The sequence below is a fragment of the Artemia sp. Qi Xiang Cuo genome, chromosome 15 (genome assembly GCF_049724085.1).
Source record: "Artemia sp. Qi Xiang Cuo chromosome 15, ASM4972408v1, whole genome shotgun sequence".
In the NCBI taxonomy this organism is placed as follows: Eukaryota; Metazoa; Arthropoda; class Branchiopoda; order Anostraca; family Artemiidae; genus Artemia; species Artemia sp. Qi Xiang Cuo.
Window position 1 is genome coordinate 48071653 of NC_142808.1, and position 14133 is coordinate 48085785.

Below are 14133 nucleotides of genomic sequence, written 5' to 3' on the forward strand. Positions count from 1 at the left end.
TTGACAAGTTTAAACTTGATACACTTAGTTGTTCCTGATATTTAGCAAATATGCCCCTTTGAGAAGCCAGATGTACAGGCATCGGTCGAATTAGTCCAGCATCTCTCTCAACTTTCCCTGGCAGTTTCAATTTAATACCCTTAACTGCTTCTGAGTTATCAAATGTAATATATTTTGACAATCTTGGCGCAATTAATGTCTTTTGATTTATTTCACTATCCCCTTCAACTTTCCTTGAAAATTTAAACTACATAAGTAAGGCGTTTCTTAGATATTGCAGATACACCCTTGTGACAGCCCAGATGCATATATTGTCTTGTAGATATTTAATTTAGCTTGACCCTCGACTTTCACTGAAAATTCAAAATTAATACCTCTAGCTGCTCCTGAGGTACGGTCAATATGTCATTTTACAGCCTTGGCTGCACTTAATGTCTTGTGATTTAATTCAATATCCCCATCCATATTTCCAAAAAAAATCCACTAAATACCCTTAGTCATTCCATAGGTAGGGCATAAGCATTATTTTAATGACCTTGAAGTATATGCTGTCTTTTGATTTTTTTTTTTTTCACAGCATCATCTCAATTCCTCATGTCTCAACTGAATACGTTTAGAAGGACCTAGGGTGCAGATTTGCCCTTTTGATGACCTGGATGAAAATAGCTTCTTCCGATCCAACATTACCTAAATATAAACTGAAAATTTGAACTAAACACCCTTAGCCATTCCTGATATATTACACGTCCACCTTTTCGACTACTTGATGCATACTCTGTCTTTTGATTTAGTTCAACATCCCCCAGCATTACCTAAGAATTCAACCTGAAATCCTCAGCCATTGCTTGGGTACTGCAAGTAGGCTCTTTTGACAATCAGGATACACATAGTGCCTTTTCTCTAGTTCAAAATCCTTCCTAACTATTTCCTTGAAATTTCAACTTAATAACCTAAGCCGTTCCTGAGATATTGTACTCAAGCATTTTTGACTGCCTGGATACACATAGTGTCTTTTGATTTGACACAACACTCCCATCAGTATTCCCAGACAGCTTCAAGTAACTTCTCTTAGCTACTCATGAGATACTGCAGGTTCGTCTTTTAAACCAACATGACGCACATATTACATTTTTCTTCAGTTAAACACTCCCTTTTATGTTCCCTAAAAGTTCGAACATAATATCCTTAACCCCTCCTATAATGCTGACGATACTTCTTTTCGACAACCTGGATGGATATAGAGTCTTTTGATTTATTTCAACATCTCCAACAGCTTAAACTGAAAGCTCTAACGTAATACCCATAGCTTTTACTGTGATATTAAATAGCTGCCCTTTTCACAATCTGGATAAAAATAAAGTCCTTTGAATTATTTTCCATTCACATCAACTTTCCGTGTAAGTTTCAACTTAACACCCCATGTTTTTCCTGAGATAATGCATCTATGCCATTTAAAAAAAAAAGACGCACTTAAACTCTTTTGATTTAGTTGAGTAATCTCCTCTGCATTCCCTATATATATAAAATTCATAACCTTGGCCAGAGATATTACAGACATACCCTTTGCAGGATATAGATAGCGTCTTTTGATTTGGCTCCCCCCCCCCTCAGCAACCAAAGGAAGCTTCAATTAATGACGACCTTAGTATTCCTTGAAATATTATAGATACGCCCTTTTAACAACGAAGATTCTCATAATGTCTTATTATTTATTTTAGCTCCCCCCCGAAGCATTACCTGAAAGTTCCCACTTAATAAATTCAGCCGTTACTAAGATATCATAGATATGGCCTTTTATACACTTGGATATACATCGAGTCCTTTTATTTAATTTAACATGCTATGAAAGTTTTAACTTAGTACCATTAGATGTTTCTCTGATAGAGCAGACACGCTGTTGTGAAAAGATGGATGCATATAGTGTCTTTTCATTCAGTTTAAAATCCCCCTTAACATATTCTGCAAGTTAAAACTTAATACTATTAACCATTCCTTAGATATTGCAGACTCATGCTTTTGATACCCTGTATGCAGATACTCTATTTTGACTCAATTCAGCATCCATTCAACATTCTCTGTAAGTTTTAACTTAATACCCATAGCCGCTCCTGAGATATTGCACATATGTTTGACAACCTGGTTACACTTAGTATTTTGATTTAGTGCAACATCTCCCTCAGCATTCAGAGAAATTTTCAACTTAATACCCTTAACTGTTCTTAATATATTGTAGCCCTTTGACAAACTATATATAATAAATGATAAGCCCTTTTAACAAACCTAGATGTACACGGGGTCTTTTTATTTAGTTTTATATCCCCTCAACAGGCCATAGAAGTTTCAATTTACTACCCTCAGTCACTCCTAAGCTAATGCTGGTAAGCCATTTTGACAATGCGCAGGCCCATAGTGTGTTTATGGGAAAACAGCGAAACTTACCGCCTTTGATCCAGAAGCTGTAGGAGGGCGGGGGAGGTTCAAGTCATTCGCAGATCTATAGTTATAATGGTAAAGTTCGATATCGGATGACTTGATTTGTATCTCATGCCTTTGGTGGTTGAGGGGATGGAGAGTCAGAAAAAGATAGCGTGGGAGGGGGGTTGGTCACCTTCTAATCTCTTGTGACTCTGAAAAAGGGCACCAAAACTTTCAATTTCCAATAGAATCAGCCCTGTCTAAGATTTCTACGACTACTCCTTCAGTACAAAGTGGCCTATAAAAAAAAGTATATATATATATACTATTGCACAAGCGCAACCTTTAAGCGGGGCTCCCACGGCGTCAATAAAGTTAATAAAGCTGTCCGTAAAGTTAATAAACCGTCTTCCTCTTATAACTTTATTGACTTTATGGTTGTCGGAATGAAGTTAATCTTTATTTAACTTTTTCAATAAGGTCCAGAAAGTTTAGCCGGTAGGAGAAGACTTCTGGAAAATATCAATTCAGATAAAAGAAACTAGCCTAATTAGATAGCAAGCCCTAAACTTTTTTCTCTAATCTGTGGAACATTGAAGCAGAAGACTTGCTTATTTCACTAGTGAGAAAAAAACCTTTAATATAAAGTTCGTCACAAGGGGAACATAAGGACAGAATTTGTGTTGAAAATGCATTTAAGGAAATAAGTGAAGTAATGGGTCAAGAATTGGGTCCTCATTTTTATCTGTGAGCCTTCATTTGTAAATTTTAAAGTAAAAACAACATCTAACTTAAGACAAACTTATTAAATTGAAAAAGTTATCAAAAAATAATGTCAGATATATTCAAGAACGAACGTGTGAATAATTCAAATTAATTGCTTCAAAAAATTTCCATAAAGTCAGGAAGGTAAAATTCATGTGTGAGCGCGACGAACTTTATGGTATGTAACTTTTCGGAATACTTTATTAACTTTATTGACGCCGTGGGAGCCCCGCTATAATTGAAAGAAACCTCTTTTAGATTTATCTCGGTGAAAATTCACCATTTCAGAAGCAACGATATAGCGTTGCCTATAGTAAAAGCGATAAGGATTACAGGTTTTATTATTTCTATTATTTTTTTTCCAGAGGCACTTCATATGGAAGGGCTGGTCGTATAAACTTCTAAAGCGCTTAAAGCGCTAATGATACAGTAGGCTTTAGACTTTAGGCTTAACAGGTAGAGAAGGGGAGTAGACTAAGAGGTACCATTTCTACTACTTTACGTTCCATCCTGTTTTATTTGCGGCCTTTACGTTCCTTCCGGTTTTTCTGGTAGTCCTATTCTACAGGTCATTACACCTTTGCCAAGAGGAACGAGAATAACTTGATTGGTGATTAGGATTTGAATAAAAGGAATAGTTTTCTTTACAATTCATATTAGTAAGAGAATTGAATTCAAAGAGAATAGTTTTTATTTGCAAGGATATTAGTGGAGAAAAAAAAAATGAGTGGTGCATTTACATTATTGGAGATTAATGATGGAACCGACAGCAGCAGCAGCAACGATATACGAGTACCTAATTTAGCTGTGGAAATAACTGCTGGCTGTAGACTATGTCTTGAATGGGACACTATATATGCTAGATACGTGATATCATTAAGCAAATTTAAGCAGGAGGAGCAGCTGTGTTTTGCTGGAAAAGTAAATATTCTCCATATAAATAAACTTCGGTCAGCATTAGATGTCCTATCGAAATATATTGATGAGAACAAAATGCATCAGTGAATATTATTATTGTAATTATGATCAATAAAACTGTTTCTAAATCAATGGTCTTTTTTCTTTTTCTATAGTAGACAAGCGTTTTTTTTATATATTATAAAAAAGAAATTCTTGTTTTTCTTAATTTGTTAGTGAGCTATTTATGACTAAAAAAAAAAAAAAAAAAAAAAAAAAAAAAATGGATAGATTCGAGAAATAGCGAAACATTGGGAAAATATTTCATATTGAAGATAGTTTGATTATATATGATTATTTTATATTGTTTTATATTAAAAGGAAGATATTTTCTCGAGGAATGCTTGTCGATATAATGAAAACTGATTCTCCATCATTAGACTTTTGTATGAAGCTTATACATCGTGGTCCAAATGCATTTACACAATTTATTGATATATTGATCACGACGCGGCAAAATGATATTGTGGATATGCTTTTAAACATTAGTTTTTATAAATTTAGGACTTTTTTTTCATAAGAAAGATGGTGCTCAATGATGATTTACTCCTCTCTCTCTCTCTATCTCGGGCAATTTTTTTGATGTTTCTAGCTCAGTTTCATTGTGGTAGTGAGAGCGTTAACACATGACAAAATGTTCCATACATGTCCGTTATGTATGTACACACAGGGCAGTTGGTCATCATGTGAGAATTGCACAATGATTGATGAGTATGATGAAAAGTGTAGATTATGCAACCCCTGTAAATTGCATAGAGGATATGCTGTACAAATTAAAGGTTGTAATTCCTGTCTCGAAGAGGTGTGTGACTCTCATCTTAGAGGCCACCTATGCTCCAATTGTCATTATGATAAATGTAATCAGTGGGAGAATACATATCCCGGTATGATTGGAAAGAATCCTAACCGTGATTTTAGTTTACTGGTACGAGATTGGTATCGTCGTGGTTTTAGATTGTTCTGGGAGGAGGAACCGGGTCAACGATTCAACTGTTGCAACAACAAAAGAATATGGTTTCTACGTCATCGTTGTGAAGACATTGGGTGTTATGATTATAAGCCCACTGATTTTTATTTGGATGTGACGGAATGTGATTCGACACTTGAGGACACTGTTTGTAAAATTGCTTCAAATAGGCAAATTAAAACATGTGAATTCTTTAGAATGAATGCGAATAGTATCATTGACTATACAACGAGATATTACAAGAGTGAAGTCACACTCTACTGTAGAAAATGTGACCCTGACATTGCACTACATCAGGATCAGTACACTGTGAATTCAGATAATCTACCTGCACTAGCTGTTGTCGACAAATACCTAGTAGTGGATGAAATCTAAAGAGTAGAAAAGTCGTTTTATCATGTATATAATTTTTTTTTATTAATAAACAATTTCACATACATCTTTGGAACATTTTATTCTTAGGGTACTAAAATCAATATTAAATACAGTTGTAAGTATATTCTCCACTAGAAAGTCGTTCAATCGAAGTAAGTCAACGTAGATGTTGAGAAACTGCTTGTAGGTGTAGCCACGACATCTGAACATGAAAAAGAGTAGTGCATGAAAGCCACATGTCTTAGTCGTTAAATCCTGTACTCTTCGTTGATTTTGAATAATGGTTTTCCCCCTGCTTTCAATAAAGTTGCTGATGTATGGAACGTAGAATTTATACGATAGGCCAAGAGGATCAAAAAATTCAATGTTCTTTGCTGTTTGAAAGATGCATAGCCAATGGCCGGTCTTCAATGTCGTTGGACTGCTATTAACAATGATTAGGGTATTGTTAACACTTGGAATTTTTTCAATGAAGTCCGAGAGTATGCAATAGGACTTGGACTGGGACATGTATGGATCCATACTAAATGCATTAATTGTTTGATTTGTGTTCATGGTGCAAGGTCTAGTAGAACACTGCCGTCGGGTGTGATTTCCCAATAGGTTTCAAATTGACTCAGTGATATTAGCGTGATGCTCTCAGTCAGAGCATTGGCAAATGTACACTCTAAACGTACATTCCCAGTTCGTACTATGCTCATATCCTTTGTGCCTGACAAGTCCAAAACAATAACCCTATGTTTTTTTGAAAACATTGAATTAGTTAGTTTATTTTTAAAGCGATGAGTCAGGATCGGGGTATGGTATAATCGACCCACGCAGAACTTTAGAGGATTGTTTGTCAAGAGATATAATATACAATAAACTATCATTCACATTGCACATATAGCAAGATAGACCGAAGTGATTAAAATCGTGGGGTGATTCCTTCCAGAAAACGGCACTGCCAGTCTTCACAAAGGCCAAAGCTAATTTTGATGGGATTTCTCCATTGATAAATGAGGAATCGCTATAGCTACGAGAACCGGTGGCAATGTGACGTTGATTGGTGATAGTATGGGGGACAAGAAGTTTAATGTTGTTACCATTGGTTCTTAGCTTTTCCACTGCCAATGCAACAGAGCTCATAACTTGTTGTTTTCAAACGTGGAGAATTGCCGATGTGATAATAACATTTGCATCGGGTGCTGCAGGAATTGTTTTTCTCAAAATGAAATTCGATGGGGCCATCTGTAACTTTATGTCGATCTTGACATTGGGGGGTAGCCATTGGGATATATTGAATATCTCATGATTTAATTTTCCAACTAGATGATACTCCTGGGTCACTGCTGTAGTCAACTCACCGTCAGTATCAACACCTGTTCGATATTCATAGCCCAATGATTGTCCTCTCATCTCCTTGTACGCCTTTGGCGTCATCATCATAAATTGTATGTAGCTTGCCTAGTTGGATAAATTATTGCTAGTGCTCCCCAATGTTCCATTAATGAATACATTAATTGGTTTGAATAGGTTGTGTAGAATACAGTTTTCATAGGAGAAACCATCGCCGGAATTTGGAGTTGTATTATTTTACTTTTTCTTCGCCACAACATTTAATTCAATAAATTTTGACTACAAATCAATGAAATAGTCTTCATTGGAAAAAATTTGAAAGTGTATATTTTCCGAGAGAGGTTGTTCAGGGTGAAATTTTTAAGAATAGCCATATTTGACGTTTAAACACATATAGCAGTGTTGTAATAGATTTAATGAGGAACTAATTGATGTATATGTTTTAGGGTGAGTGGAGTAAGTCTACTTATTAGACGAACTCCATGTATCAGCGAAAAATCTTTTTCCTTTTCTTCTTCTTCTGCGTGGTTATCCTCCGTGTTGTATTCCTCAAAGTCCTTGTTGATGCACGTCGCTTCCCGACTGGGTGGAGACTGATGAGTGAATGACGCGAACGCATCCTTTTCAATCCCTCCCCATTTTGTCGAGATTTTAATTGTTCACCAACGGCTCTTGCTGAAGATGTAATATTTTCCTTACCCCTCTCATTGAAATTCGTGCCCGACCCCCAGTCCTGTAGTGTGGAGGCAGCAAAATTTGATGCAGCAGGTACAAGATATTTTCTGGCAAGGGGTAGTGCAGAACGAAATAGCATAGCAAACCAGATACCAAGACCATAGCCAGACATTGTAGTACGCCCCTTGTAGTAGTCAAATCCATTGCCTATTTGACTTGGACTCAAAGCACCAACATAACAGTCAATATCGGGACTGACAAATGGAATTCTTCTATTGTTCATTGCTTAGGTTATTGTACCGTCGTTGTCGTTGTCAATGGGTCGAAAATGAGATGTAATCACTGCTAAGCCTTTTGAAATTGCTATTTGATCACCTAATTAAGTTCTTAGTGTTAACTGACAGAGTTCCAAATAGGAAGTGTTTACGTGAATATACTGAAGATGCTTTATATTGTAGTGGTGAACATGTTCTTGATTGTTTTTTCGTTCAAGAACTCGTAGGAGGGGAACATTTGAATTACCATCCCTAGATGTTTCCACAAATGAAGAGTATAGAAATATACAAGTGTCCGTGGAGAAGCTGGGTGAATAGTCTGAATATATAACTTGTTCACTACCACTGAAATTATCTGTATTAATAATACGGTTTTTAAAACCAAGAACCTCACGTAAATTCTCATTGAGGAAAATTCTTTCATTCTCAAATGGATTGGTAATATAAATTCTCCTTTGTTCCGTCGAGTAATTGAAAGTGAAACCACCTTTTTTTGCCCCCTCTCGCCAGATGTTAGTGAAGGTACGTTATTTGATATCCCCCTGGATTTTCAATTTACATCTGAAGAAATGGACAGTCTTATTCAAATTGTTGGCCCTAATTCTTCCGGGGGCATTTTTAATGAGAAATTTACAATTAGTGAATTGGGTCCTGAACAAGCAGGGTGAGGATATAAAAATTGTGCTACGTCCCCGGAATTGCCTGATTTTTATTTGTTAGAATCTGCTCTAAGTCATTTACAAACATACAGGGTAGATTTTAGCCTTCCCGAGGAAAACGCTGGCATTATTTTAAATGACCCCGTGAAAGTTCTCCATAGCTTTATCGACAAAATTCGAGCGCAAATTGAGATTCAGATCCAGAAATGGGGAGGTCGAGGGAGAATTAAAGCATCGGTGAATCAAAAAGTTTATTTACAAAAGGGGACATCCGGGGACGTTTTTTATTTTCATTTTTCGACAGGCAACCAGACTTTCTACCCAGGTCTAAACGATTTTGAAGACAATTTTTTCAACTGGGTGAATAAACTAATTTCAACTTTGGATACATTTAGCGAGAGGGGGAGTGGGTCCACAATTTTATACATTGAACGCATGGATCTGAATCTCAGTAGATTTAAAAAAAAACTTTATTTTAAGGGGTGGGAGGGGTAAAGGAATAAAATACCACCCAGATTTGTCGACTACAGGAGGAGTTCATGGTTTCACATTTGACACTGGACTACAATGTTTTAAGTATGCGTTTTTTAGCAGCAGCCCATAAGACATTAAACAGAGAGTCAACAATGAAAAATCTAGACAAGTGGCGTGCCACTCTAAGTGAACCTAGATCAACCCAACTGTTTGGATATCTCTCTCACTATGACTCTGTTTGTGTGTCGTGTCTGTGCGTGTCTCGGCTCTATGTGTGTGTGTCATCTCTGTGGGTGTGTTGTCTAAAAAACCAGTCTGGTTGAAAACGTGGAGTTTTCGTACTGCTCACTTTTTTTGCAATGTGTAGGAACCAGCGGGGAATCCCCGCTCGTTTGGAAAGGTGCCAAGGAATAAGTTTTTGTTTTGAAGGTGTCCAATGCAATCCGTCCACCTCGACTAAACGCCTATTGCGAGGACTCAAAGAGTCCTTAGTCACAGGTCTATTGATGCACGGGAAAACAAAATCCTTTACTGAATCGTGAAGCTTGACTGGTATCTCTCCATCAATTTCAAAAACCATCCAACCGGTCCATTCTCCTCAACACTGTTAATGTTGGGGAAATGGGGAGCTTGAGGGTCATTGAGCCATTTATAGTCGCTGCAAGGTAGCGCATAATGGGACATGGCCGAGGGGTAAAGAGAATTTATATCAAGGAAAACTGCATTCGATTTTGTCCCCGTCTTCTCCCCCTTTGGATCAGTTTCCAAGATACGGTCTCCGTGAAAAACAAAACCCCCCCTCATTGACTTCTCGATGAACAGGTGCTGATCAATGTCAGTGATTAGCCCGATTTTTCCCCACTAATTTTTAGGATGAGGTCCATCACTAGATGAGGCGAAGAAAAATAATACCCCAAATCAAGATTAAATTCCTCATAGATTTTATCCGTATTTCTACACATAATTTCTAACAAAGTTAACACGTCACTCGACAAATATAGCTTGCAGTAGTCAAATCCGTTTTTACACCCTCCCTCTGCCCAAACTTTTTTAGCAAAACGGTATTCCTCGGGGGTGCAACTATGATCGTGAATACTGTCATAAAACGACTCAATTGGAGGAATATTCTTGGCGAATCTCGACATGGAACAATAATGTTCATAAGGATAGATGCCCTTGACCGTTAACAAATCATATAAATCATTTGGAAATTGTTGCTTGAGAAGGGGAAAGCATTGCAGCCGTCATCGTTTTTCTGCACTTGAATTAATTCGCTCAATGATTTGGGGAAAAAACTGTAGGAATCTAAAAAGCGAATTTTATTCGTGTACTCAACGCCGGCTTCAACAAATTTCCACGAAAATTCCAAAACAAGCAACTTCCGCGGATTTAGGTATGATTTTGTACGTAAAGCTGTCTATCACCTTTGCATCATCATCTACTGTTCCATTTCTTTGAAGATGTGCCAATGCAGGTAGCAAATAATTCAGATCGTAGGTAGAACTATGTATAAAAACCAGTTGAAAAAGTTGTTGATTAATTTTTAAATTACACGAATTGTTAGCCCACCCCCGAAAATTACTTTTTACCGTTGAATTGGGGTCAATAAGGTGATTGTGGTCCTGCACTGCGTCTTTTGGGGCAAGGGCACCCCTACACACCCAGCAAATTGTCCCCTTTTCCAGCGCCGATTGCTCTTTATCTGACAATGTCATTGGATAATTGGTATGACGTAATCGTGAAATTGCTCTGTTTGCCGTTTTTATTAAAGAAACCAATAGCTTTTCCATACTGCCCTCCTCGTCCGTAGTCAAAAAAAACTCTTCCAATAGCATCTTATTGTTAGCGTCGCGACGGGCATGTGCATAGGAACACGCAACTAGTTTGTGTTCCTTGACTATATTTGGCCTTGATGGGTCCGAGAGCTCAACTAGTCTTGTTTCACAGTCTAAAGACATTTTATCAGATTGCAAAAGAGAATTTTGAAAATTTTTAAATTGCAAAGTGTTTTTGCCTTCTACAGGCATTTCAATTCTTTGATTTCTATGAATTTTGCAAGATCCTATGTGATCTGAGAACGTTCGCTAGGATCTAAATGGGGAGAGGCACATGGGGAAAAAGAAACGTTCTCCTTTCCTCACGCCTTGAGATAGTAGTCGACTTATCGCTGTAACGGGGAAAAAATGACCGTATGAATTTACATCTTTGGGAGGCTCGTAAATAACCCATGCTCAGTTTATACCATGGTACCCCCTCAGTATTCTCTCTGAATACAGAACCCCTTTTTTATTCGGTTTTTTCCCCCCCTCTCACACGTCTAGGTCGTAACGGACAAGAACCACCCCCACCCCAAGAGTGTAATTTTCGTTTGCGCCGAGGCTTCTGTATTCAATTTCACCCGGATACTTTCCCTATAAACAATCAAAATTACTTTAGGGAAATTTTTTCCACCGTTACGTGTAAGTTTGTTGAGATTTTTCATTCTTGACTCTCTGTTTAATGTCTTATGGGCCGCCGTTAAAAACGCGTATTTAAAGCATTGAAGCCCAGTGTCTAATCTGAAACCCTGAACCCCTCCTGTAGCCGACAAATCTGGGTGGCAATTTTTTCCTTTACCCCTCCCACCCCTTAAAATAAAGTTTTTTTAAAATCTACTGAGATTCAGATCCATGCGTTCACTGTATAAAATTGTGGACCCACTTCCCCTCTCGCTAAATGTATCCAAAGTTGAAATTAGTTTATTCACCCAGTTGAAAAAGTTGTCTTCAAAATCGTTTAGACCTGGGTAGAAAGTCTGGTTGCCTGTCGAAAAATGAAAATAAAAAATGTCCCCGCATGTTCCCTTTCGTAAATAAACTTTTTGGTTCACCGATGCTTTAATTCCCCCTTGACCTCCCAATTTCTGAATCTGAATCTCAATTTGCGCACGAATTCTGTCAATATAGCTATGGAGAACTTTCATGGGGTCAGTTAAAATAATGCCAGCGTTTTCCTCCGGAAGGCTAAACTCCACCCTGTATGTTTGTAAATGGCCTAGAGCAGATTCTAACAAATAAAAATCAGGGAATTCCGGGGACGCAACACAGTTTTCATATCCTGTCCCTGTTTGTTCAGGACCCAATTCACTAATTGTAAAGTTCTGATTAAAAATGTCCCCGGAAGAATTAGGGCCAACAATATGAACAAGACTGTCCATTTCTTCAGCTGTAAATTGAAAATCCAGGGGGATATCAAATAACGTACCTTCACTAACATCTGGCGAGAGGGGGCAAAAAAAGGTGGTTTCACTTTCAATTACTCGACGGAACAAAGGAGAATTTATATTACCAATCCATTTGAGAATGAAAGAATTTTCCTCAATGAGAATTTACGTGAGTTTCTTGGTTTTAAAAACCGTATTATTAAGAAAGAAAATTTCAGTGGTAGTGACCATGTTATCTATGCAGACTATGCATCCAGCTTCTCCACAGACACTTGTATATTTCTCTACTCTTCCTTTGTGGAAACATCTCGGGTTGGTAGTTCAAATGTTCCCCTCCTATGAGTTCTTGAACGAAAAACCAATCAAGAACATGCTCACCACTACAATATAAAGCATCTTCATTATATTCCCTTAAATACTTTATATCTTTAGATCATCAAGTTAACACTAATAAATTATTTTGTTTATCCAATAGCAATTTCAAAAGGCTGGGAAGTGATTACATGTAATATTCGACACATAGACAATGACACGGACGGTACAATAACCTAAGAAATGAGCAATAGAAGAATTCCATTTGTTTGTCCCGATATTGACTGTTATGTTGGTACTTTGAGTCCACGTCAAGTAGGCAATGGATTGGACTACTACAAGGGGCGTACTACAATGTCTGGCTATGGTCTTGGTAGCTGGTTTGCTAGGCTTTTTCTTTCTGCACTACCCCTTCCCAAAAAATATATTGGACCTTCTGCGTCGAATTTTGCTGTCTCTACACTGCAGGACTGGGGGTCAGGCAAGAATTTCAAGGAGAGTGTTGAGGAAAATATTAGATCTTCAGCAAGAGCCGTTGGTGAACAATTAAAATATCGACAAAATGGGGAGGGATTGTAAAGGATGCGTTCGCGTCATTCAGTCATCAGTCTCCACCCAGGCAGGAAGCAAATGACATCAACAAGGACTTTGAGAAATAAAATGACGAAGGACAATAAGCAGCAGAAGAAGAAAAAGATTGTTAGATCAAAGAAGGATTTCTTCTCTAAGATGGCTTATCTCCCCCACAAGGAATCATATCCATCAATCAGTTCCTCATTGAATCTATTCAATGCTGAAAATGTTGATGTCAGTGTCAAGTATGGCTAATATGAACAATTTCATCCCCAACAGCCCCTCTCGGAAAAGATACACTTTCAAATATTTTCCAATGAAGACAATTTCATTGACTTTTCGTCAACATTTATTGATTTAAATCTCATGGCGAAGAAAAAGTCAGATAATACAACTCCAAATGCAGTTGATGGTCCCTCCTATGAAACTGTATTCTACACAATCTATTCAAGCAAATTAATGTATTTATTAATGGCACATGGGTGAGTACTATAAATAATTTATCAAAATCTGCAAGTCAAATACAATTTATGATGATGACACCAAAGGGGTAATAGGAGATAAGAGGGCACTCATTGGGCTATGAATATTAAACAGGTGGTAATGCTTATGGGGAGTTGAAACATTAAATCACCAAGGAATATTAGCGAGTTGGAAAATTAAATCATGAGATATTCACTATATCCAAATGGTTCCCTCCCCATGTCAAGATCGACATAAAGTTACATATGGCCCCATCAAATTTTATTTTGAGAAAAACACTTCTTGCTGAACCCGATACAAATTTCATTCTCACATCGGCACCTTTCCACGGTCGAAAACAACAAGTTATGAGCTCTGTTGCATTGGCAGTGGAAAAGCTAAGAACCAATGGTAACAACATTAAACTTCTTGTCCCCCATACAATCACCAATCAACGTCACATTGCCACCGGTTCTCGTAGCTATAGCGATTCATCATTTATCAATGGAGAAATCCCATCAAAATTGGCTTTGGCCTTTGTGAAGAGTGACAGTGCCGTTGGATCCTGGACTGAATCCCCCTACGATTTTAATTTTTTCGGTCTATCTAGCATTGTGTGCAAAGTGAATGGTATTCCACTTTACACTCTTTCATTTGACAAAAGATCCTATGGAACTCTGTACG

The 14133-nt window shown here is 37.5% G+C and overlaps 1 protein-coding gene across 1 annotated transcript in view; it reads right to left on the minus strand.

Annotated features, from left to right (window-relative positions):
• The window catches only part of LOC148943762 (AP-3 complex subunit beta-2-like), a 154052-nt gene that overhangs the window by 39928 nt on the left and 99991 nt on the right, over nt 1–14133 (minus strand). Inside the window, 1 exon segment of the mRNA XM_089101231.1 lies at nt 77–233. Coding sequence (XP_088957357.1) covers nt 77–233 — 157 coding nt within the window.